Here is a 26304-nt window from a genome sequence, read left to right as displayed (position 1 = left end):
TTGGATTTTGTGTGCATGCATTTACCTGCTGAAAAGAGAACGTTTCGTGGGCTGGAGAGATGGCTCAGAGGTTAAGAGCACTAACTGCTCTTACAGAGGTCCTGAGTTCAATTCCCAGCAACCACATGGTGGCTCACAGCCATCTTTAATGAGATCTGGTGCCCTTTTCTGGCATGCAAGCATACAGGGAAGGAATGTTGTATACATAATAAATAAATAAATCTTTAAAAAAAAAGAGAGAAAGTTTGGTTGTAGGAGTTTTAAGATAGCAAGACCAAGATATAGTCCCAGCTACTTGGGGGAATGTGGGCAGGAGGATCACTTGAAGCTAGGAGTTCAAGATCAGTGGGTCAGGGAAGAGAAGGGGAAAATAAGTAGGAAAAAGACGGTTTGTCGGTGTAGCAAACAGGAGCTCAGAACTTTTTCACTTGTCACTTGGAAATGCCCTTTGTTTTCTGGAGATGTGTAGGCTCAGCTTGAACGCAAAGCTGTGCAGTTGCATGTGGAAGGCAGTTAATGGTAAAGAGGCCTGAGTCCTTTGGCGAGCAGCACTGTGCTGCTTGGTTTTCACTGGCATTTTGATAGAAACGAGAATCACCTGGGAAGAGAGTCTTACTGAAGCCTTATCTGGGTTACACTGGCCTGTGGGCATCTCTGCAGGGGACTGTCCTGATTGTTGACTGATGTCAGAAGAACCACCCCACCGTGGGCAGCACTATTCCCTAGGCCTGGCCCTGAACTGCACAGAGGTAAAGAAAGCTATCTGACCTCAAATGGAAGGAAGGGAGGGAGGACTGATGGGTTTATCCTCTATGCTCTTGACTGTAGATATGATGCTTGAAGTTCCTGCCTTAGTGTCCTCACAATAACAGACTGGAACTTGGAATTGTAAGCTGAATAATATTCCTGTTCTTCTGAGTTAGTTTTTGTCTGAATATTTTATTATCATTACAAAAATGAAACGAGAATCAATAATTAATCAACAGCAGTAATAGCAAGGCAACCATACTGCAGCAAACGGATCTTTCTGCCTTGTGACCCACATGACTCATATCCCTGTTGGTGTAGCCAGGCTCCATATCATTGTCCTATAGCTGGGAAGCCCTTGCTCTGCAGTAAAGGGAGTCACACAGTGGGCATGGGCAGCTGCCCTGCAGTGTTGTGTCTATGGGCTCATCTCGATTCTGCCAGTATACCTGCCTTGCATTTCAGCATCAGGCCTGAGGGACGATGAGCTGCCCAGAAAGCCTGCCATCATTTTAGGAAAGGCGACAAACACAGCGGATTAGTTTTGTGCTTGGGAAGAGAGGAGAGAAACAGTCAGTGCCCATGTGGCTACTGAGGGCTTGGGATGGGGAAGCCCAGAGCACAGCTGAGCCTCCAAGAGAAAGCATTTGAGATGCGGGCAAGCAGCTTGTGAGAAAGCATGGGTAGACTGTGCAGAGGCCCAGGGGCTTGGGCCAGAGAGGCCCCCACCCCCATCCCAACCAGTAGCTATGGCTTAATTTTCTTTTTTTTTTTAAATATTTATTTATTTATTATGTATACAATGTTCTGTCTGTGTGTCTGCAGGCCAGAAGAGAGCACCAGACCCCATCACAGATGGTTGTGAGCCACCATGTGGTTGCTGGGAATTGAACTCAGGACCTTTGGAAGCGCAGGCAATGCTCTTAACCTCTGAGCCATCTCTCCAGCCCCATGGCTTAATTTTCTAAGAGCAAACTTTGACAGTGACATCCTGCCTGGGAGGGAGAATGTACATGAAAAAGCCAAATTTGGGAGATGGCAATTTCTAGGAGGCTGAGGGGATACAGTTACATGCAGGACTGGCGCTTGGTGGCCTCTCACTTAATGTCTGCTTTTCTGGGGATGGAAATCGGAGCCTTGTGCATGTCAGGCAAGCACTTTTCTACCGAGCTGTATCCCTGACCCCTTTTATTTTGCTTTAAAACCTGATGAGATGGCCCAGCCAGTTAGGGCACAGGACACCCAGCCTAACGGCCTGGAGCCTACATGGTGGAAGGAGAGAACTGAATCCTGTGGGTTGTCCTCTGAGCACCACATGAATGACGTGGTATACACACACACACACACACACACACACACACACACACACACACACAGAGAGAGAGAGAGAGAGAGAGAGAGAGAGAGAGAGAGAGAGAGACAGACAGACAGACAGACAGACAGACAGAATAAGAAAATGCTTTAAAATTTGAGACTGTTTCTCACTAAATTACCTAGGCTGGCTCTGAACTTACTCTTCATGATCTGCCTGCCTCCTGCCTCAGTCTCTGCAGCCTTGCACCACTGGGCCCGATTAATAAACGCTCATTAAACAAACTCAACACAATCATAATGAACTCTTGCCATCACCACTCAGCATTGGCCATCAAGTGGAGGGTTATAAGGTTCTATATGTATTGTCATTTGTATGCATTGACAGTAAGTTCAGAAAACAGAAACACACCTGGGCTGGCTTTGTAGCATTCTCATCAGGCCCCCCTTGCTGTCTCTGCGTAGACTGGGATGAGGCGCTGCAGGCACAACGAGAACTGTATTTGCAATGTGCCTGCTAACGTTCAGTAATGTCATTTAGTCTGTCACCCAGGCACATGAAGAAGGCACAGCTCTCTGCCTCATGCTGGATAGATGGGGCTTAGAGGTCCTGTGACGTATTCCTGTCCACACACAGGATTAGGGGCCATGCTGGGTCTCAATGCCAATGTCATCAACCCCGTGAGCTTATCTGTTAATTGAAGACTCCGGGGGGGGGGGGGGGGGAGGTGGCTCAGAGGGTAAGAGCATTGCCTGCTCTTCCAAAGGTCCTGAGTTCAATTCCCAGCAACCACATGGTGGCTCACAACCATCTGTAATGGGGTCTGGTGCCCTCTTCTGGTCTGCAGGCATACACACAGACAGAACACTGTATACATAATAAATAAATAAATATTAAAAAAAAAGAAAAAAAAAGAAGACTCCAGGGGGGACACAGCCATGCAGATAGGTAACTGACAGCTATATTGGCGGGAAAGTTGGTGAAAATAGGTGCCTCATCTCCAAATCTGCCGCAAGCGAGCAGTGGGGTCAGTCAACTCCATTTTCCATACCCTTGGGATAGCAGAGGCTTCCCAGGTGACTGTTCTTGTTTGGCGGCAGGTGTTTCCTGGCGCCTGTATTCCCTTTGCTCTTTTAGGGGCTGGAGGTGGGAGAGCATCTTTATCTTAGCTGCTGTTACAGTTTAGACAGGGCTTAGCACAGATTGGCTGTTTTGACTCACAGATTTTTTTTTATGCATTCAAAGGAACAAGCCAGCTCAGGTCAGGAGAAAAGGGCAAAGTTCAGTTCAGTGGAACTGGGGAGGCCCTCCCTAGTCTCTTCTTGCCTGCCCTCTAGGAACAGTCTTGTTTCCCCTGATCAACAACCGCTATCCCCAAAGTATTTAGGGCACTGTCTACTTTTCGAGCAGCAGTTTTTCTTTCCTTCACTTTAATAACAACGCTCCCCAAAGCCCATCTCGCCCTCATAGATAGATGCTCAGACATCCATCCACCTGGCTTCACAGCGCATCCGTTGCTTTGAACTGCTAAGGCGGCAACACCTAGGACACTCCAGAGAGCCAGGCATCAGTGAGGCTGCAACAAAGGTAAGGGTCACAGTCTCTCTCACTACCCCGAGAGCTCGGCACTCAGCACTGCACTGTAGGACCGGTCAGTGGGCTGCTAGGAAAGCCTCCTTCTTACTAAGAATAGATACTGTGCCACCCAGGAGACACTCCAGGAGGCAGAACCATAGACTCCACTAGCATCCTCTACTAGTGGCCGCGACAGCAGTTTCCTTACCTTTCCTGGGGTCTTCTCCGGTTCCCTCTAGGATTCTAAGGACTTCCTTTCTGCCCAGTCCTCTGATCAACCATGATCAGTCTCGGTGTGCCTCCGCTCTGTTCCTTCTCATGCTTGGTAACACTGCCAATGGGGCTTCTCATGCTTGCTAACACCGCCAATGGGGCTTCCAGGGCCAGAATAGTACACTTTTCATAAGAATATTTTTTTCCCATTTTAATTTGAGGTAACCAGCTTCTGGCCAAACCCATGCTTTTTACAGGCCAAACATTTGTGTTTCCTTCCAATTTCTGTGTTGAAATCCTGACCCCCCATGTAATGCTTCAGGAGTTGAAGCCTTTGGGAGGTAATAAGATCATGAAGCCAGAGCCCTCAGGAATGAGATTTGTGGTCAGAAAGCCATGCCAAGAGTTGTCCTGCTTCTTCCACCAGGAAGGACACAGGGCAAAGGTGCCATCTAACAATAAGAAGCAGGCACTCACTGGATGTCAAATTTGCCTTGACTTTGAACTTCCCAGCCTGCAGAACTATGAGGAATCCATTTCTATCCTTCAGAGGCCACTTACTGTTGTAGAGCGGCTCGAATGGATTCAGGCTTCCGCCTGTCAGTTTCTGGGTTTTTCAGACTGTTATTTTTCTCAACTGTTCGTGCACTGAAATTTCGAGCTGCCAGTTCTCAAGGTCCAGCTTCCTCCTTCTCAGTAGGTAAGGGAACTAACATCTAAATTAGCTAATTGTTTAGCATTTAGGAAAGAGCTCTGTACTTCCTGGTGGACAAAGGAAAGCCCTGAGGAAGGAGAGAGGCAACTTTAACATATACTAGCTGTGTGACTCCTGGGCAGGCAGCCGCCATTTTCTGGGCCTCATTTCCCCACCCCTGAAATAAGAGTCGTGATGGTATTTGCTCTTGAGGTCGAAAAAGAGGACTAAAGAATTTGCCTGGTAGAGATTAGCTGACCAGCAAATGGTAGGTCGTTATAATTCCTTAATTCAGGGCGGGCTTTTTTACTGTCATTATCTCTGATAAGTCCTCACGTGTCTAGCCCTGACAAAAGCTTCAGCAAAGACACAGATTCAGATACAGCCCTGCATTTCCCGAAAGCCATCAGCCAAGGACTATCAATTGGATCATGCGGTGATAACTCAAGTGCCTCCAGGCCCATGCAAAGTGATGGGAGGCCAGAATGTAGGGAGAGCATCTTTTCTTGTTTGACTGAAAGGGCCTCACTAAATTGCCCAGGCTAGCTTTGAACTTGCTTTGTAGCCCGTGTCTGAGAAGCTTGATCTAAAAAGTTTGATCCTCCTGCCTCTGCTTCCCAGATGTTGGGATTACAAACCTTTGACACTGCCTGGCTCCTCCTTTTAGCACATTTGCCAATCGTGACCAGTTCACAGCTTTTGGCCCTGGGTTGCCCCAAGTAGGGGACTGCATTCTCAGAACGACACATGAAGGTAGTATTAGAGCTAAGAAGGTTTCTTTAGGGAAGCAGGCTGGGGAGAGGGTAGGCTTGGGCGTTCTTGCCTTCAGCTTGTGTAGGGACTAGCACACAGACTTGAGAGTCACTCAGTGGCATAAAGGTTCAACTCTGTACTCACAGGGAGCTCTCCTAAGCCTGCCTTGAGCAGCATTCATTTTTAAACGAGTATCAAGTGCCAGTTATGTGAGGCTACATGCTACAGGGACACACAAAAGTGTAACATCGACTCCCACAGGCAAAGAGAAAAGAAACAGACATTTATAGTATACGGGTTCTTGTGACATGGTCCCTAAGAGCCCTATATACGTTGAGTACCCTTTGTCTAAAAATGATTGGGATAAAAAGGGCCTCAAATTTTGAACATTTCTTAACTTTAGAATAGTTGTTCATAATGAGAGATCTTTGAGTGGGAGCAAAGTTTAAACATGAAATTGACTGTGCTTCATATATACCTTATTAGCATGGAGTTAATTTTATGCAGTCCTATAATTTTTTCTTTTATGCATTAAATTTTAATTTTTATTATTATGTGCATATGTGTATGTATATATGGTGTATGTATGTGTGCTAGTACGTGTGTGCCATGGCTTATATGTGGAGGTCATAGGATAATCTCAGATGTGGTCCTTGCTTCCTTTTTATTTGAGACAGTGTCCCTGTTTACTGCAGTGTGTGCCAGGCTATCTAGGCCATGAGTTTCTGGGGATTCTTTTAATTCTGTCTCCCATGTCAAATAGGAGTGCTAGAATTATGTAGAGGTACACTACCATGCCTAGCTTTATATGGGCTTGGAGAATTCAAACCGAGGCCCTTGTGTGTATGTAGTAACCATCTTCCCAGTCCCATATACAATCTTTTTAGTGTACCTGTATTTTGTTTGCAGTCTTTTATATGCGGTCATTTGTGGAATTTTCCATCATATGGCTTCTCAAAGCTCCTGGTTTTAGAGCATTTTTGGATTTCAGAGTTTCAGAGCTCAGCGTTAAGTGAGCTAAGAACACTGGGATGGAGGACATTACTCCTGCTTGGGAAAATAAGAAGTGATATCAGGAGGTAGCTTTGACAGGGAAGGGACAGCAGAACAGTGATGTTGAGACAGGAGAAAATGCTATGATTTTGGAAATTGTCAGAATCAGGGGACCCATGGATAGGCTAAGAGCATCCTTTAAAAGCAGTTAGACACCCACAAACTTCTTGGAATACAGCTACTATGCCCCTGGACATGGGGGCAGAAGTGTGAGTCTGTGAAAAACAGCATCTACCTTTTCAGAGAAGGTACCCTATAGTTAATTCAGTTTCTTCTTCCCCAGAACTCCCTCCCAGTGGTCTGAAGTACCTGCACTGTGGTTCTCAAAGGGTCAAATAACTGTCATTCCCCTTTATCTGAAAGAAAGTGCCTTAGGGATGGGAAAAGCCAGTAAACAAAAGCAACAGATACTACTCCCAAGGCAAGCTCAGTTGAACCTTTAGAGAGGCAGAGGTAGCTGCGGGAACAAAGGCCTGTTGACCGGAATATAAAATACGTTTGGTCTTCACGGCTTGGGGGAGGGGAACTTCTTCACTATTACAATTGGATGCTTGAATTGCGCAGAGGCCAAAAGAAGGCATGTTTTGCTTTGCCCTGTCAGTATTTTTTTTATTTGCAACCTTGCAAGATATAAAGATTTTTACATCCAAATCTGGATTTAGGGGCTCCCTGGAAAACTGGGATCGCATTTCTAAGTGGCAACCATCCTTTGCAGAAGAGAAGCTTGCAGTTCAGCTGCAGCTCGCGCAGGCTCATTTCACTCTTTTCTGGTATGCATATTTAAATGCTAATCACATTCTGCGAGCACAGAGTTTAGCTCTCCAGAATGCTTTCAAAAGGCACGACGGCTGAGAAAGCATTTGAAGGCTTATTGTTTGGGGGCTGAGTGCCTGTTATCTGGGTTTCCCTAGCTCTCCTGTCTGTGCTGCTTCTGAATTCCTACAGACATTTAATTTTGCAACTCCCTACACAAAGGGCCTCTATACAAAAGCACAGTGAAGTTGGTGAGGGAAACAGGCCAGACTAATGGGCCGTCCTTTATTCTCTAAAGGTGATAGAGAAGGAGCCACACAGACAGGGCTAAAGAACATTTGTTCTGAAAGAAGCCCACGGGCTAGGCTGCTGGGTCCTGGAGGCAAACTGCCTGGCCTTTATCCCAGCACAGCTGCTTAAAGAAGGGTTTGTAAGCTACAGAACCTTTGAGTGCCTTAGTTTCCCCATCTCCATCAGCAAGATGGCTCAGCAGATGAAGGTGCTTGCTGCCAAGACTGATGGCTCCAGTTTAAGCCCCAGAACTTTCATGGTGGACAGGGAGCTCCGACTTCCTCAAGTTCTCCGAGTGCACCGTGGCCCGTAATAAAACAGGTTTAGTAAGAAGAGCTTTCGCTTGGCACTTTGGGAACTCTTAAGGACTGGGTAACATAATGAGCATATACGGCTGGCCGAGTGCCTACTGTATCTTCCTGCTCAGTGCTAACGATCACTGTCCGAATCAATCCTAGAGAACAGCGTGTGCTATAGTATGAGCTGATAAGGGCCTCAATTGGAGTCAGAGCAGGAAGAGAAAGGACCCCTGTGGGGAGAGTCAGGAGCACAAATGAAACTAGGCTTTGGTTTGATTGGATGAGGGGACCCACAGAACCAAACCTAACTTCTGGAAGCTTAGCTTGGCTGTCTGGGACAATGATGGCTCAGAAAGGGAAAACTCTAAGCAGACAGTTTTAGGGGAAGAATAGTAACTTGGTATTCAGTGGGTTGGAAGTGACCACGAAGATGTGATAGCCAGTGGTACTGATCAGCAGGCTGGGAGAAACATGGGCTTAGGACTGAGGGGGAAGGCTGGGACTGAAGACATAGCATGGACCACGAGAGGCTCTGAGTGGATGAAAGAAGTGACCGTGTCCTACTCAGCAAAGCTTGCTCCAGGTGGCGACCATCACCGTCAGATTGGAGTCTGTTTGAGCAGGCTGGGGCCTCTGTTTATTCACGGGCCATGTGTGCTCTGCTCACTCAGCTGTGCCACTTGGGTCCCACCTTTGTCCTCCATTTTCTGCACTTTCGGTTCAAATGCTGACCTGGCCCAATCCTGCTTACCTTGTGAGCTGGGGTGGGGACAAAGTCCACCGGGGTACAAACCAGCAGGCTGACACATGGCTTTGTGTTTGATGAAATGGAGATAACCCAGCATGAGGAACAGAGTGGGCTCTGGGCAGAGTGGAGCCAGGGCAGGTGCACATGGCCCTCCCTCCTGACTCTTTCAGAAAGCCTATCGGACTGCAGGTCCGATGTCGGCAGCTGCTCCCCAGATTCCCAGGACAGTGTTCTCCAGCCTGTCTTACCCTCTCACATACCCTGCCTGTGGAACCATTATGTATTTTCAGAATTCTTTGGTCCTTTGTCTTTTGTTTTGTTTTGTTTTTGAGCTGGCCATCAAGTTTATTAGATAAAGATTATCATTTGGATATTTCTTCCTTTGAACTCAAGGCTCAGTGTTTGCTCCAGGGCACCTTTCCTTCTGTTTCAAGCTCCCCTTCCCTTGGCTGAATCTCGGTCCTGGATGCTCAGAGGTAGGGCAGCCATGTTGCACGGCAAGCCCACACAGCACAAAGTCTCAGGCAGTCTAGAGAAGCTGGGAGAACTGCTTCCATGTAGCTGGCTTGCAGGGCAGACACTGGGAATGCTACTCTAGGCCTCCTCAGCAACCAGCTAGATCCTTTAGGCTTTAATGTGTAAGCACATAAATTAATTTTTGTCAACATTTCTCTTTTCTTAAATCCTTCCCCTTTCTTTCTTCCTTTTTCTTTGAGAGAGAGAGAGAGAGAGGAGAGAGAGGAGAAACAGAGAGGAGAGAGAGAGGAGAAAGAGAGAGGAGGAAAAAGAGAGAGAGGAGAGGAGAGAGAGAGAGAGAGAGAGAGAGAGAGAGAGAGAGAGAGAGAGAGAGAGAGAGAAGAGTCTCATTATGTAGCGCTGGCTGATTTTGAACTTGCTGGGTAGATCAGGCTATTCTCAAACTCACAGAAATCTACCTGCCCCTGCCTCCCAAGTACTGTGATTGAAGGGTCATGCCACTACGCCCAGCATATTGTTTCTTCAATACACTTGGTACTGCCAGTATCTTCTGGCCTGGGCTCTTAGCCAGGTGTAGTCATCCAGACAGAAGGGCTAGGCTGTATCTGGGAAAACTTGGGTTAAAACACCCAGAAGCATGGAGAAGGAGATTTCAGGCAGTGGCATTAGAGTCTAAAACCACACTAGGTAGAGGCACTTCATTCCACTTGGGCATGCAGCTGACCCTTCCTCCCCTCTGCCAGAAACATTCTCTCAAAACATGAACATGCATAAATTATTTACCTCTCCATCCTCTAGCATGCCAAGCAAGAAAAAGAAAAACAGAATAAAGTGACTGTAAGCTCAGGTGGTTAAACAAGACTTGTGATTATTGTCATTAATGTTCAGAAGAGTTCCAGCTTGGAACTCTGTATGAAACAGACAGACTGCATCTGGATAAAAGCCTATTAAGACAACCAGGCACTCAGACAAAGGCGCTAACCTCTGTGGGTGCTGGGAGAAAGTCCCTGTTCAGTTGGCGATCCACCAGACACCTGCTGTTGATTTGCTTCTTGTTGGGCAGTGCCATGGAGAAAACCAATGGAATGCAAATGTTACCATTAACTGTGTTCAGGTCACAGAAGCTGGGTTGTCCTGTACAAGTCCCTTGTGACAAATTAAGTTGGTAAACCCTGCCTAATCTAGTGGGGGCAGATGGTTTTTATGGTGTTCTCTTTTTGATGAATTTTGTATTGTGTGCTTTACAAGAAAAAACACTTGAGGTGTTTCCTGTTGCCTCTGGCTCCTTATCTTCCTAACTAAAAATGATTTCCAGCTGGGATTGTGAGGTTGGAAACTGTCATTGAGCTGCGGGCTCATATACCTTTTTTCCACGGCTCAGATACTCTGCATTTACTGCAGTGACACCTAGTGGTCAGAGACAGTAATGCCTTGTTTGCATTAAAAAGCTCCTGGCTCTGTCCTGGCTATTACATTTTTTAAAAAATAGATAATATGGACAAGGTATTATATTTGTTAACCCATAAAATAACATTCCTGCTAATATACCTGTTAATTGACTTACTATATTTTATGGTATTTACGATGTTATTCATAATTAACTGCCAATCCTGTTTTGAAGCTTGACTACGCTGCATCTTTGAAAACAACCACTATGATTTTGCATTTATCTGAAAACCCTTTTCTCTGTTTTTGTTGTTTTCTTGATGCTATATAGATGAGGATGGCCTTGAAGTTTTGGTCATTTTGGCTCTATCTTGCAAGTACTAAGATTACAGGGATGCACCGCCACACTCAGTAGCATCTGAAGTTCTATGTATGTATGCATTGTCCACGAGGAAAAAATGATTGGGACTGCACTCAAATTTTCACTCCCAGTGTGTCTTGCCATCATTGGTGGCAGACCATTATGGGAATATTCTAGTATACAATGAAGTATTGGTTAGAGTCTTACAGTAACTGGTTTTGTGTCAACTTAACACAACCTGAAGTCATCAGAGAGGAAGAAGCCTCAGTTGAGGCAATGCCTCCATGAGATCCAGCTGTAGGGCATTGTCTTAATTAGTAATTGATGTGGGAGGGCCCAGCCCACTGTAGGTGGTGCCATCCCTGGGCTGGTGGTCCTGCGTTCTATAAGAAAGCAGGCTGAACAAACCACGGGGAGCAAGCTAGTAAGCGGTGCCCCTGCACGGTCTCTGCATCAGCTCCTGTCTCCAGGTTTCCGCTCTGTTTGAGTTCCTGTCCTCACTTCCTTCAGTGATGAACAAGAAATAGAAGTGTACGCCAAATCAACCCTTTCCTCCCCAGCTTACTTTAGTCATGGTGTTTTATTGAAGCAATAGAAACCCTGACTAAGACAAGTCTCCTTGAGGAAGACATTATTTTAGCTCCTAGAAAGAGAAAGTAATGTAAATGTGTTAGAAAATAGAAAATAGTTTAGAGGGCTGGAGAGATGGCTCAGAGGTTAAGAGCATTGCCTGCTCTTCCAAAGGTCCTGAGTTCAATTCCCAGCAACCACATGGGGTGGCTCACAACCATCTGTAATGAGGTCTGGTGCCCTCTTCTGGCCTTCAGGCATACACACAGACAGAATATTGTATACATAATAAATAAATAAATATTAAAAAAAGAAAATTAAAAAAAAAGAAAATAGTTTAGAAAGTAAAGCTGAAGACTTATGGAGAAGACTGAAATCTCACTCCTTCACATCCAGGCATCACTGAACTCCTGAAACCTTTTCTGGTGAATAGTCCTACTCCTAGGTCTCCAGGTTCAGGTCTTAGGTAGGTCCATTACAGATAGGTGGCTAAACTCACCAAATTCTACATAAGCTACACTCGAATCATAAGAGGTGAGAAAGTGAAAGAGATTCTTTTTTCTTTCTTTCTTTCTTTTTTTTTTTTTTTGAAACAGGGTTTCTTTATGTAACCCTGGCTATCCTGGAACTCACTCTGTAGACCATGCTGGCTTTGAACTCACAGAGCTCCGCCTTGAGTGCTGTAAAGGCACGTATTGCCACCACCACCTGTGAGAGAAATTCCTAAAGCCTCTGCATGTGTGTGTTGCTGGAGACTGACTCCAGAACTCTGTACACATTAGGCAAGTGTTTTATCACTACACTTCATCCTTAGCCCTAAATCTAGGATTTTTAATAATGAGGAAAACCTTAGGACATGGCCATACTTTCCATGCTTTCTTCCTGCTTCTTACAAGCTCTTGAGAAAAAAAATTAAGTGGTGTATCTTATAGTTTTGTGTGTACGGCTGCTTTGCCTGCACATATGTGTGTGTGCCACGTGGGTGCTCGGAACCCAAGGAGATAAAAAGAGGGGGCTGCCAACTCTCCAGCCCCTCCTCTGAAGCTTTAAAAAGTATCTTTCCAGCTGTAACTCAGTGGTAGCACATGCACAAGACCCAAGAGTCCATCCTCAGCACTGCAAAAAGCTGTCTTTTCTGGAAAGAATACAAAGATTTTTATGAGGAAAATAACTTCTGAAGAGAAAATCTTTTCCTAAGAGTTGAAACGTTTGGTTACCATTTGAATATGATAGAGAGGTTGGAGAGTGGCAATCTTCTATGATTACACCTTAAAAAAAAGAGATAAGTGAAGCTAAAGGAGGGGTAATACTGTGGTCCTGAAGAGAAGATGGACTGTTTTACACACATCACTGTAGGTTTGCACGGTACTGTCATTCCAGTCCTAAACACTAGGCAATTTGAAGCTTACCAGGGAGGCAAATAAGATCAAGGAATCAAGGAGATGTTGCGAAGAAGGGCAGTGAAGGTAGAGGGTGTTAGAACGCTGTGAGGACTGAAACAGGATGGTGCTGATGCAAGAATGCTCAGCCCTGACATCGGTTGCCACAAGCTTTTTGCCAGCCTGGCTACACAGTGAGTTCCAGACCAGCCTGGGTTATACTGTGAGATTGTATCTCAAAAAAAAAAAAAAAAAAAAGAAAGAAAGAAAAGAAAAAGAAAAAACAAAACAAAACAAAATGCCCCGCATAAGCAGCATTAATCTAAATGTTAGAAGATATGATATGGAAGAGAATGTGCCATGTATGACAAAGGTTAATACCTTTAATATGTAAAGACCTGTTCCCAATCAATAGCAAAATCTAGACATCCCCCCAAAACTGGCAAGGGGCAAATAAAAATTATAAAGAAATGCAAGGGGCAGCACTGAAAACTGTGGAGCCCCACTTATAAACAATGAATTAGAATTAAAGCAATGTAGGCATATTTTCAACTATTGGATTCACAATGGCCTGAGAAATGACAGTTGATGGCAGTGATAGGAGCTGGACCACACTCTCTGGCTGCTGCTGCGGATCAAAGACTCTATTTGGAGTGTAAATTTCATTAAGAGCCTGGGCTTAGTGGCATACGCCTTTAATCCCAGCACTCAGGAGGCAGAGGCAGGCGGATCTCTGTGAGTTCAAGGCCAGCCAGGACTACGCTGTCTTAAAATAAAAACAAACAAAAAACCGAGAGCCTCCCCCCCCCCCCCCCCATCTCTCTCTGTGTGTGTATAGAGCTCATGTTTAAAATCCCAGTAGCCTGCACCCTGGAGGCTGGGACAGGAAGCTCTCAAGTAGTTTGAAGCCTTTCCTTGGTTACATGAGAAGATCAAGGCCAGCCCTGGTAACTTAGGGAGATCTTGGCACACACAAAACATTTAAGGGCAGATGATGTAGCTCAGTAGTAAGAGAATGCCTGCCTAACTCACACATGTCCTTGGGTTCACTCCTCAATACCTAAAAATAGGATGCTTTAGACTTACTCAGGGTTTGTGACCTATAAGTCAATCTCTAGGAATATAACGTGAAAAACACAAAGATTCATTACAGTGTTGTTATACTTAAGAATTAGTAATAGCCTCATTATTTAAAAACTGAGAAATTCGCCGGGCATGGTGGTACACACCTTTAATCCCAGTACCTGGGAAGCAGAGGCAGATGAATCTCTGAATTTGAGGCCAGCCTGGTCTACAAAGTGAGTTCCAGTACAGCCAAAGATACACAGAGAAACCTTGTCTCGGAAAAACAAAAGAATAAATAAATAAATAAACCTGAGAAATTTGAACTATTTCTAACACATTTCTATGGTGAACTAACACTTGATAATTAAACAGTTAATGACTGTAGCTGTATCTGCTATATGATAAGTGAAAACTAACTTTTATTTATGGCCTAAAAACAATTTCCTAAAAAATTGTATATACCAATCTATGAACATATATAAAAGAAGAACTAGTAACTTATAATCTATGGGTGTTGGCCTAAAACTAATTTATTATTTTCCTACTTTATTTCCTAAAATTTCTGCAACATGTACATTACTTTTTATTATGGCCAAACATACATAATGTGAGATCACCGCATTTTAACCATGTTTTAGTATGTGCATTATTATTGAAAACAGAAGTTCTGTTCATTTTAAGTAGCACTAAGGAGACTTCATTGCGTACTTGCACTATAGTCGCACCAATGTGGCAGTGGTTCATCTGGACAAGGACAGGAGAAAGGCAACCCAGGCAGATGAGATGGTTTGTGGATCCGAGGGGCAGAGTGGAGTGTCAGCATGTCTGAAGACAGAGTTAGCAAGTGAAGTACCTTCAGGGTTTTTGGCACTGACCAGACTGGTCAAAGGATACTGTAGCAGGGAAACAGGAAGTGGGGAGGAGCGTTGAAAAACCCGAGGGCCAAGTCAGAGTCACGTGGAGAAACCAACAGGAACCAACTACTGGAACTACTCATTTCAAGTTGCAAATGCAAATGACCCCAAATTCTTTTTCACCCAGAGCTTCAGGGACACACAGATTATCAAAAAGAGGCTAAGGAAGCAGACAAGCTGATGGAGTGAGCAGAGTTAGGGGAAGGGACAAACCCGCCAGTCTTGCTTAGTGTTACATCACTGATCAGGTTTGGTTTGCTGATAACAATTTAGGCTAAGCTGGTTCTTCAGTTTGTATTCTTTACTGTTTTCTTTTGCCTGTGTGCCCTATCGTGACCACGTTCCTTGGGGAATTGTTAGGACAGCGCCCAAGATAGCACCCGTTTGAAATGCAGTTTCTTTCTGCTGTCCCTTGCTGTTTTATGGTTCTTGGTTTATTTTAGTCCTAGCCAGTAGGTTTTACTGAGAGAAGGCACGATGAGAAGAAAGAATGCTACATTCTCCTTATGGTAACATCAGGAGGGCAAGTTAGCAGGTTGCATTCTGCAGTGTCCTCCTTTGCTGGGGTTGCAGGCAAGTAAGTAATGTATTTGGGGGCCAGGAAAGAAAAGGGAGACTCATGGGGAAGCTTTCTAGAAGACACCTAGTCGCCCCGAGGTTAGCAAAAGTGTTAGAGACCACATAGATTTGCATGAGCAGCCCTGAGCTCTTTAGAAACATGGCATCCGTGGTGGGGCTGTTGGGCAGGAGGGGGTGGGTGGAATTGAGCATTTTTTTGTGGCTACGTAAGTGCAAATGCTTCAAGCCCCCTCCCTCCCAGTGCTCCGCACCTGCATCTTTCTCTTCACGGTGTCAAAGGGGAAGGAAAGCGTCTGGCTCACAGCAGCAGCCACGCAGACATTGGCAAAGTTCTGCAGGTGAGAGAAGCGGTCCCGGGGTCCATTCCAGATTTTCTCCAGGTTCATGTAGACTAGAAGGGAACCAGCAGAGAAGGGAACAGCGCCTGGAATCAAGCACAAGGAGAGGTTGCTGTCTGGGGAACCACTGTCTGGAGCAAAGGAATGCCCGAGGGCTGTATGATGGGAATAGCAGGGGTCTGGGGCTGTTTAAAGTCCTGCCAGTTAAGGAGCAACAGGGCATGTTCTGTGGGTGTGGTGACAACACCATATGGTCACCAAAAGCCTGAACTGGTCCACTCAAGGTTGGTGCAGTTTACCATCAATACACTGTACATAAAAGAACTATAAGCCAATCTTGAGAGTTCAGTGTGGTGACACATACCTATAATCCCAGCACCTAGGAGGTGGAGGCAGGAGGATCAGTAGTTCAAGTTCATTCTTACCTACATAGCAATGTTTATTGCCAGCTTGGGCTACTTGACTGCATGAGATACTGCTTCAGGCAGAAGAGAAAAAATACCCAACTAGATGCTGAACTTGGGTTTGTGATACAGATGCTGTAACTTACATTAAAATCGCCAAAGAAGTCAGGTGGTGGCGGTGCACACTTTTAATCCTAGTATTCGGGAGGCAGAGGTAGGTAGAACTCTGTGAGTTCAAGGCCAGCCTGCTGTACAGAGTGAGTTCCAGGACTGCCAAGGCCACACACAGTGAAACAGTCTCAAAAATCAGACAAAAAAAGTCACCAAAAGAAAATATGGACTGGTGAATGGCTCTGAGGGATGCATAGACATGTGACAAAGTTAAAAAAATAATCAACTGGGGTCTTCAGTGAGTATATAGTTATTTACAATTTTTAGGGCTTTACTGTGTTTTTGAAATACAAAAAGGAGAAAAGAATGAAAAGAAACATTGCAAGGAGTCATTTCCATAGCACTGAAGAGATGGCTCATAAGATAAGAACACCTACTGTTCTTGCAGAGGGGCACCTACACCAGGTGGCTCCCGACCACCTGTAACTCCAGCTCCAGGGAATCCTCCATCCTCTAGCCTCCACAGGCACCTGCACTCATGTGCACACACCTACACACACACACACACACACACACACACACACACACACACACACACACACACTTTCAAAGAAAATAAAATCTTTAAAAAAAAATCACTTCCATTAAAGAAGATACTAGGCTGGGCAGTGGTGGTGCACACCTTTAATCCTAGCACTCGGGAGGCAGAAGCAGGCAGATCTCTGTGAGTTCGAGGCCAGCCTGGTCTACAAGAGCTACAACTAGGGATGTTACACAGAGAAACCCTGTCTCGAAAAATAAAAAAGTTAGTAGGCAATACTTAATCCAGTTTGGGAGCCTAGAAAGGGACTGTTCCCTAGTGCAGAAGGAAGCATTCTGTGATAACGGTGGCCATGGAGGTTACCTGACCTTGCTGAGATGTCTTAGGGCCCAGTGAGCATCATACGTAGTGGTACCCTCACCTTCCTAGTAACTAAGATGGCGAATCAGAGGACATACTATTTGGTATTCTCACAAATTTCCAGGAACTTTCCGAACAATCTTTAGTTAACAGATGAACTAATTTGTCCCTCAAAGTGAGATAGAGAGATGGCTCAGTGGTTCAGAGCACTGGCCATTCTTCCAGAGGACCCAGGTTCAATTCCCAGCACCCACACTGTGGCTTGGGACTATTTGTAACTCCAGTTTCCGTGGATCTGACACCTTTTTCTGACCTCCATGGGTACTGCTCACACGTGATACACAGACATGCATGCAGGCAAAACACCCCTACACATAAAGTAAAAAGTGGAAGTACAAAAAGAGATCTACTAGATGGGGTACTGCTGGGGTGTGACTCCGCGGCAGGGTGCTCACAAAGCTCTAGCTTCTGTCCCTAGCACTGCGAAAACGGGAGGCAGAATATAGGTGGGACATCGCTTATCTTTAGGCAAAGGTACTATTTAATAAACAAAATATATTTGAAAAGACTCACCAACTTTCTATTTTCAAAAACGTTTGGGGAAGCTGGAAGTGGTAGCACATGTCTGTAACCCCAACACTAGAGCGGCTGAGGCAAGACGATCTGGAGTTAAAGGCCAGCCTTGCCTACGTAGTGAGCTCAAGCCCAGCCGACATGACATTAGACCTCGTCTCAAAAATAGGAATCGAGAGATCTTTTGCTGTGTGTTGGGCCCTATGTCAAGCGCTGGGACCACAGCTCAGAGCAAGCTAATTTCTATAGATATTTACCATTAAGTGCAGGACATAGCTAGGAACACTTCATATGCCATCCCCGATATGTACATGTAGTGAGCTGTACAAGATGCTTTATGCACACAAGTATCAGAGTGATTGATTTTGCCCAGAAGAACCAGGAAAGAATGAGAGAAAAGAGAATTCTCTCTATCTCTCTGTGTTATGTTAGGGATTGAACATAGAGACCCCGCTCTAGCCACCACCACCTTTTTAACTCTTTGACACAGGTCTCAGTAAATTGCCTGGGCTTTATTTGAATGGTGTAGCCCAAGTGGGCCTTGAACTTTCACTTCCGCCTCCACATCCTGAAGCTAAGGGGGGATTGCAGACCTGGCATGTCTATAGTTGTTTGAGATAGGAACACTGTGTAGCCAAGATTAGCCCAGAACTCCTGATTCTCCGGCTGTAACCTCTAGAGTCCTGGGATTGCATTATAGGCATGTATCACCACACTTGGTTTAGGTTTAGAAGAGAGAACTTTTGAAGTGGGTTGTGAGCAAAGAGTAGGTCCACTAGGCACTGAGAGAGTGGAAAGGCAGTCTGGGCACAGGCTGTGTATACGGTCATGAACAAAGGACAAAGAGCAGCTTCATCAGACACTGAGAGTAGAAAGAAAGGCACTTGGTATCAAGTACGATGAGTGTGTAGCTCTAGGAAGCACATTCTTTCTGCATGACCTGAACATGAGAGCAGGTGGAGGCACGCTACAGGACAGGACTGTAGGGCCGACTAGCAGAGGCCAGCTCTGGAGGATCTGGAGTGCCCCAGAAATGCTGGCTCTCCCTCTTAGCTTTTCAGGATTGCAGTGGAATGAGGACAGAGCATTAGGAAAGATCATCCCAGGCTGGCAGCAGTACACAGGGCGCACTGGGCAGAGGGCCAGAGATAGCAACACGAGTCTTCAGGAGAGTCCGGCTCTCTAGAGTCAGCAGGAAAGATGACGGAGGCATGAGCTAAGGCGGAAGAGGGCGCAGACTTGTGCATTAAAAGAAGTCAAAGTGACAAGGCTTGATGACTAAAGGGGAAACAGGGAGAGGAGGAACCAAGGTGATTCCCAAGTTTCTTTGAGCTTGGGCCACTGGGAGGAAGGAAGGCAGTCTTATTAACTAGGGGATGCATAAAGAAGAGTAAGTTTGAGACTAATGAGGATATCAGATTTTGCACCTCTGGAATATGGAGGTCATCATGCTCAACAGAGGTATGTTCCATTAGGAACTGATCTAAGTCAGTAAGTAGCTAAGGGAGAGGGCCCCAGAATCACATAATCACAGGGCATCCCACTGCCTGTGCTACCTTGAGCCAGTTATGTAGCTAAGCACCTACTTCCTCATATTTAAAATGGTCTAAGAGGTTGTTCAACAGGCAGAAAGTTAGACAGCCCTGGGAAGGTGGTGCACATCTGTAATTCCAGCACTCGGAAGCTAAGGCAGGAGGATCAAGAGTTAAAAGGTAGCCTGGACTACACAGCAAGTTCCAGGCCAGTCTGGGTTACTTAATGTGACCTTGTCTCAAAAAGAAAAATGAAACAAACAATGATATGTCAGAGCTGAAGAATAAATTGTGGTGATCTATTGCTCAGCATGCTGACTATAGTTAGTGACAATGTATTGTACATTTCAGAGTGGCTAGAAAAGAGAGTCTTGATAGGAGAATGGGAGATCTCACAGCAAAGAAGCGATAAAGGTTTGAGGTGATGGATATGCTAACTGCTCTGATTTGATCACTATCGAATATATGCACGTATCAAAATATCAAACGACAGCCTATAAGCGTGTACAAGTATATATCATTAGACGTAAGAGGGCTGGAGAGACATCTCAGCAGTTAGTGTGCTATGTTCTTGCAGAGGACATGAGTTTGTTTCTCAGCACCCATGTGAGAACACGCATCTAATGTCCTCTTCTGGATTTGGTGGGGAACCACATTTCTGACCACACACCTCTGCATTAGATCTGGATATATACATGTGATTAATAAACAATAAGAATGAACTTTTGTGGGGGTGGGAGAGTCTTCAAGAGCGTGGTCCTGCTAGGTTGGCCATGATCCTGTGGATAACCCTATATCCATAAGTATAAATATGGGCAGCACGGATTGGACTGGGCAGGTTATTAGCAAAGAAGACATGAAATTGAGAATGGGGTAGGGAAATGAGGGAACGGATCTTGAAGGAGTTAGGGGAGGAGTGGGGATATGAAATTCTCAGACTTAATAAAATATTATATTAAAAGCTAAGAATAAAGATAAAAAATTTGAATAAGAAATTGTAATAAAAAACTTCTAGAAATGTACTTAGTGCCCAGTGAGCACTCCTAAAAATGTTAGCATTGTTATTAAAGATATTAGGAGTCAAAATATATTCGTGCTTATTGAAGCTACTGGCTTAGGACAGAGTGAGTCATCTAGAGAGGGGATTCAGGGTAAGAAGGCCAATGTAGAAGGCTGGGCATGGTGGTATGTGGTTGTAATCTTAGTATTCAGGAGACAGAGGTACGAGGATCACTGCAGGTTTTAGTCTAGCCTGGTCTACATAGCAAGTTTCAGGTCAGCCAGGGCTACAGAGTGTGACCTTTTCTCTAACAAACAAATAAACATAAACATCAACAAAAAGAAAGCCCATATAGAGGGTAAAAATAAATTTGAGGGGAGTGACCCAAATGAGCCATGTATATTGTATAAGAGAGAGCTGCCAGAGAGGTGTGACGATACCCAGGAGACAGTGGCACCCTAGAAGCCCAGTCTCCAGAAGACAGGGTGACTAACCTCATCTAGTACTACATGATGGACTAAAAATCCTTTTGGATTTGACAACAGAGGCCTCTGTATGTGTAGCGCTGTCAGGCTGTAGATAGCACCAAGATCCTGTTGTGCCTGCTCGTAGATTTCCACACCAAAGACTCATGTCAGCTGGGCATTTTTGAGGGGGGCTTTGAAGCCAGGCTTTTCTGGGTCACTGGAGGCCTCTAAAATCGATTTAAGCATTCACGAAGGTATATAATACCTTCACCTGTGTCAAGAAGGGGTGTCAAGTTCCACCTTACCTAAAACTGTGAGGGATACCCCTCGATAAAGGGCCAGAAACCCTTCTTGGTGATAAATAGTAGAAAAAGCATGGCTGAGCCCCCTGTAAGATGGTTCCAGCATGTTCTGCACAATCAACCGGGTTTTGATGAGGTCCGTAGGGTAGGTGACAATCATGGAGACCATGCCCGCGAGACTTCCGGCCACAATGGAGCTCCACTGGGAAATACGGCCCAGGTCATCCATGAACAGCACAACAAACCTGGGGGAAAACAGAAAAAGCTCAAGATATGAGTGTTGGACTATGCTGGCATGCTTTCCACCACTTCAAATATTTCCTAGCATTTGGAAGTGCTTTACAGTGTGAATTATACTGGGATTACTGGGTAGTAAGTTTAAGTTTCACTATCCTCATATAACGCTAACTAGCTATAAACAAGAGCTGTCCAACCTCTGCTCTATAGCTTCCCCAAACTCTTCCCACTTCATTTCCAGCATTTTCCCCTGTTATCTACGCAACCATCTAACTTGCTGGTGGGCTGTAAAGGCACAGAAAGATTACCTCTCTGGAATGCAATCTTTCCATGCTCTTGAAACTGAAAGGGAATAGAATTTTCTGAAATAACTGCAAAATCCAGAAATTTCACTCTCTTCCAGCACTGGGAATGGAACCCAAAGTCTTCTATGCATTAGGTACACACTTCTGTTTCTGAGCTACATGCCAAGTCCAGCATCCCAGAAACTGAGTTCTGAGCTCAACAGTCCAAGTCAGTATCAACTTTAATCATAGCCACAGGGCTTTGGCTTTCTGCAGAAGGCCCTACATCCAGCTAGCTGATTAAGCTGTAATGATTAACTAGCTAACCTACGACACTGGCTGATTGGATGGCGAGGTTGCCACCAATTAAGTTGTTCTCAAAACCTTGCTCCCCCCACCCAAATCTGTCTTACGGTCATGTGGTGGGTTGGACTTCTTGGAAACTCCTCGGTTCTGGGAGGTATCTGATTGGAGACTTGTGTTTGGTTTGGTTTGCTTTGGTATGGCTCAAATAAGCTTGCTAAACTTAGTATAAAGAATGAGTTTTCCTTTATAATGGAGATTAAAAGTGGAGCTGCTGTTTTACTAGTTATCAGAAAAGTAACAAATACAAACAGTGACGGGATATCCACATCTCATCCAGCAGGCTGGCATCATATCGAATGATGGAGAGAGAATGGATGGTAACTGACTCCCTCGCCCTTTGCTGGAAGGAAGGACCATAAAACCAGTAGGGTCACTTTGCAGTGTCTAGTAAATTTGGAGAAACAAGTTTTTAACCCTGTAACTCCATTTCGCAGTTCATAGTCTAGAGGAACACTCTTAGAGATCTACACATGAAGACACACTACAAACATTTCTTATAAAAATGAAAAGCTCTGCCGGGCGGTGGTGGCGCACGCTTTTAATCCCAGCACTCGGGAGGCAGAAGCAGGTGGATCTCTGTGAGTTCGAGGCTAACCTGGTCTACAAGAGCTAGTTCCAGGACAGGAACCAAAAAGCTACGGAGAAACCCTGTCTCGAAAATTAAAAAAAAAAAAAATGAAAAGCTCCAACAATTTAATGTCAAAATGTAGGGGAATGGAAAAAGTGAAGGCATTGTCATTCAATGGATCCCATCTGGTTAAAATGAATGAGCTTAGACAAATCACAGAAGCACAAGAAATAAGCCGTAAAAGCATGATGATGAATGGGCAAAACAAACTATAGATATGACAACCACAAACAATAAACCCATAAGGATTCTTTAAGGTAAACAGGTACTTAGGAGGAAGTATAAAAGCTTCCCCTGGGAAAGGGAAAATGGACTAGGACCAAGAACGAAAAAGAAGAGGATGCTACCTTCATCCAGGCTTTATTATATTTAAGAGAGATACATGGGTGGCAGGGCTTGGCATACATGCCTGTAGTCATGGTTTCGTGGGAGGCTGTGGCAGAAGAAGCACTTGAGCCCAGTATTTTGAGGCTGCTTGGCCAAGACTTGAACTCAGAAATGAAACAAGGGGGCTGAGGATGGGGTTCAGTGGTAGTATGATTATTTAGCACACTCAAAGTCCTGGGTTTGATGCCCGGCGTTGCAAAAAAAAAAAAAAAAAAAAAAAAAACAGAAACAAAAGCTAACCCCCCCCCCCCCACTTCTCTACATCAACAAAGACATTTTGGGCTTGGTGGTATGGGCTTTGATCCCAGCACTTGGGAGAGTAAGACAGGAGAATCTTGAGTTTGAGGCTAGTCTGGATTACAGAACAAGTTAAAGGTCAATTTAGAATACAAAGAGAGACTCTGTCTAAAAATAGTATGGAAAGTGTGGATGGTAGCTATATGAGTGTTTGACAAACTATTCTTTGTGTCTCTCAGTAGTTTTACAATTCAGTTAAAATTACTTTGCATGGACTTTTCTAAATGCAGACCATAAACTACCCTGTTATAAGCCTTTTTTTGGGGGGGGGCAGGGCATTCTCAGTCATGAGTGCCTCTCCCAGAAGAAATTTTATAAGGGTACTTCTACACAGCACACCCTTCCAGGCTACAGAAAAGTAAGTTAATTCCTTAGTGCTGAGGCTGGGAAACTAGGAGAAATAGTACTTTTGCCATAGAATGGTACAAGGAGGATACCAAGAGTTTGGAATAAAAGTAAGCGAACAGAGCTGGGCTAAAATAATACTTTCATCTTCGTCAAAATGAAAGCATTCCAGGTCATTGGCTCTCAACCTTCCAGTGGAGGGGGAGGTTTCCTGTTGTTCAGATGACAGCTGGCCTGAGGAATAATGAGTGGGCATTCAGGTGGAGCCATCTGAAGTTCATTGGCAACATCTCCTTCAAGGGGTTATTGGTGCATCTCAATTGGCGCCCTGGCTGTGCTCCCAGCACTGAAGGAAAAATGATATACAGACAATTAAAGCTGGCATTCACCAGTGAGCCACTGGCCTGCCTCTGTGTTAATGCCGGCATGCTGTTTCTTTGCCCTGGCCAGTCAAGTTAGAAGGACAGCACACACACGAAATAGAAATGATTGTGTGCAGCAAGCTGGAAAAAAAATACCTGCTTGGAGTTTAGAATACAAAACGCAGCACCATTCTTTTTTATTGTCCCATTCTTATTCCCTATCCCATTCAGCCATTCAAGGACTTAGGCCAATTTATTGCCCATTTGTTGGTCAGCCATAATGCACCAGATACTGAGCATAGATCACATAGGAGAGCTCACCAGTCCTGACAAGGAAATAACTGACAGAAGCATCTAGAGGGAAACAGGCCCTTGGCTTACTCAAGTACTTGGACTAGGAAGAGAAAGCCTATCTTATTATGATGGTTTGTTGTATGAAGTACTCTTAACTATCAAATGTAGAAAATGAAAGAGAAGAACTAAAGGGAGTTCTTTCTTCTATGCCTCTTCACCTCTAATCTTCCCTCAGAATAGTAAAGTCAAGGAGCTGGAGAGATGACTTAGTGGTTGAGAGCACTGGCTGCTCCTGCAGAGAGCCGGGCTTTGGTCTGCACGTGGCAGTCTGTTCCTACGTGGCAGTTCACAAGCATCTGTGTCTCCAGGTCCAGGGGATCTGGTGCTCTGTTCTGACCTCTTTTGGTACTAGGCATGCACACAGTGCACATATGTACATGTAGGCAGACTATTAAAAAATAGTCAATGCAGATAACCCTGTTAGGCTACCAATGGCATCATTGTGGTCCCTATAGATTAAAACTCTGACTGGCTGGGGAGGCAGTGTTCCGGTTTTGCTCTTCCTCATGTACATACAAGCTTTTTTTTTTCTCAGTGAGACTGAGACTGAAGGCCCTGGTGATCTGCAGGAACCCCTTCCTTTCATCTAGTGCAAATTCGACGCACACTCCAGATGTATGCTAACACATGCTCCTGATTGGTTATGAAATAAGGAAATGGGGGTGCTCTGAACAAGTCACAGCTGCAGGGCCCCAAACCAATATATAGTCAGACAAACGAGCAGTTGTGCAATAAAGTTGGAGGAGGACCTTCTTTTTGATGCATTTGAAAGCCACCCCTTGTATCTGCTATCATTTGCATGTGACAGAAACACAGCACCCACCACTCTAACCAGTAATCTCTTTTCATCGTCAGTCCAACTAAGCAGATATTTTAGCTGTGTAGTCGTGGACAGAACCCTGGACTCAGGAGCCAGAGGATGTTTTCAAGTTCTAGCTCTGTCACTGCTATTGTGGAGAATTTTCCAGCCACTTCATTCACTGAGTATGCTGGATGTTCTGTTCCGAGCCGTGGTCAGACTGGGTACCATTAGTCCCTGCTACGTGTTTTGCAAATTCATGGTCAGGAGAGAGTGCAAATGAATTGGTATGATGATAAGCCATGCCTACCATCTTTCTGGAGAAAGGATGACTTCACGGCTGATCAGCCTTTCTAACTATACCCTGTCACTCATGAGAATGCTTCTTTTCAGCTTTCAGAAAGAAAATAGTCTGTCAGAAAATAATATCAGCACACCTAGTCTATGTAAGTCTCTGCCCTTCTCCATCTTTTCTGTCGCCAACCCATTTCAGATACTCCGGGCTGCTGCGTGCTGTGACAGGCTCCTAGCTGCTACTACCACCTTTTATAATTCTTTAAAAAATGCTTCAAGATCCCCGGCGGCAGTAGGCAGCAGAACTGCTGTAGGTCCCAAATGGTGGTAGTGGGCCATGTGGGGGCAGGCAGCGTCCCAGATAGAGACAGCTGCCGGTCCCCGAGCAGTGGCTGGTCCCAGGCAGGGAGACATATGGTGGGCGGCAGAAGACAGAGACATGGATAGACATGACTTGCAGAGTGAGGTTGAACGTTTATTCAGGGGGTTATGAAGGGGAAAGGGTGAAGGGGGGACAGAGAGAGAGAGAGAAGGAGAAAGAGACAGAGAAGGGGGATAACAGAGAAGTGGGGAGAGAGGCAGAAGCGAAACTGCCTCTCCTAGAGGAAGATGGAAAAGAGAGGGCGCTCAGGCAGGAAGCTAAAGATCAGCCTGCCTCAGCTGATGGGGGAGGGAGTGGGCGTGGCTTGTCTCTTAAAGAGACAGAAAACCATAACACCACTCACCACCTTTTTCCTTGTCCACCCTACCGTGCCACTAGGAGACACTCATTCTCCTTGAATTTCTAATCACAGCATTGCCCTGACCCTGCACAAGCATTTCCCACAGCCACCATCACATACCAAGTCCGATTTTCAAGATCTCATTCCAAGACGCTTTTCCAGCCGGTTATACTGCATGCCTTTCCTTTTCCTGGCCTATGTTGACATTACCTGCAATGCCTCGTTTTTTGCCCAGGAGACTCCTACTCATTTTCCCAAGGCCAAACTCAGACAGCTTGTTCTCCTCTGTGAAGCCGTCCCATCTTCTCACCTGAAGTGTACATCACTATCACTCCTGATCCACTGGCAATTTATAGCCACTAAATTCATTGTGATGTCTGTGGACTGAGATATGCCAGCCAGTCTTTTTAAAACTACCTTGTAAACTGAGAC

General features: G+C 45.1%; 1 protein-coding gene and 1 long non-coding RNA gene across 2 annotated transcripts in view; one reads left to right on the top strand and one right to left on the bottom strand.

Annotated features, from left to right (window-relative positions):
- Positions 1-26304, top strand: part of LOC121441651 — a 104125-nt gene that overhangs the window by 202 nt on the left and 77619 nt on the right. The window lies entirely within an intron of this gene.
- The window catches only part of LOC121441649 (solute carrier family 25 member 43), a 37218-nt gene that overhangs the window by 9550 nt on the left and 1364 nt on the right, over positions 1-26304 (bottom strand). The window contains exons 2-3 of the mRNA XM_041642858.1: positions 20801-21042; positions 15421-15593 (exon numbers count right to left, since the gene is read on the bottom strand). Of these exons, the coding sequence (XP_041498792.1) occupies positions 15421-15593; positions 20801-21042 (415 nt within the window). The remainder of the gene's footprint in view (positions 1-15420; positions 15594-20800; positions 21043-26304) is intronic.

Source organism: Microtus oregoni, unplaced genomic scaffold, assembly GCF_018167655.1.
Source record: "Microtus oregoni isolate MIOR12 unplaced genomic scaffold, Mior012 000080F_ref0000499, whole genome shotgun sequence".
Lineage (NCBI taxonomy): Eukaryota > Metazoa > Chordata > Mammalia > Rodentia > Cricetidae > Microtus > Microtus oregoni.
This window is presented reverse-complemented; position numbering and strand designations above follow the sequence as displayed.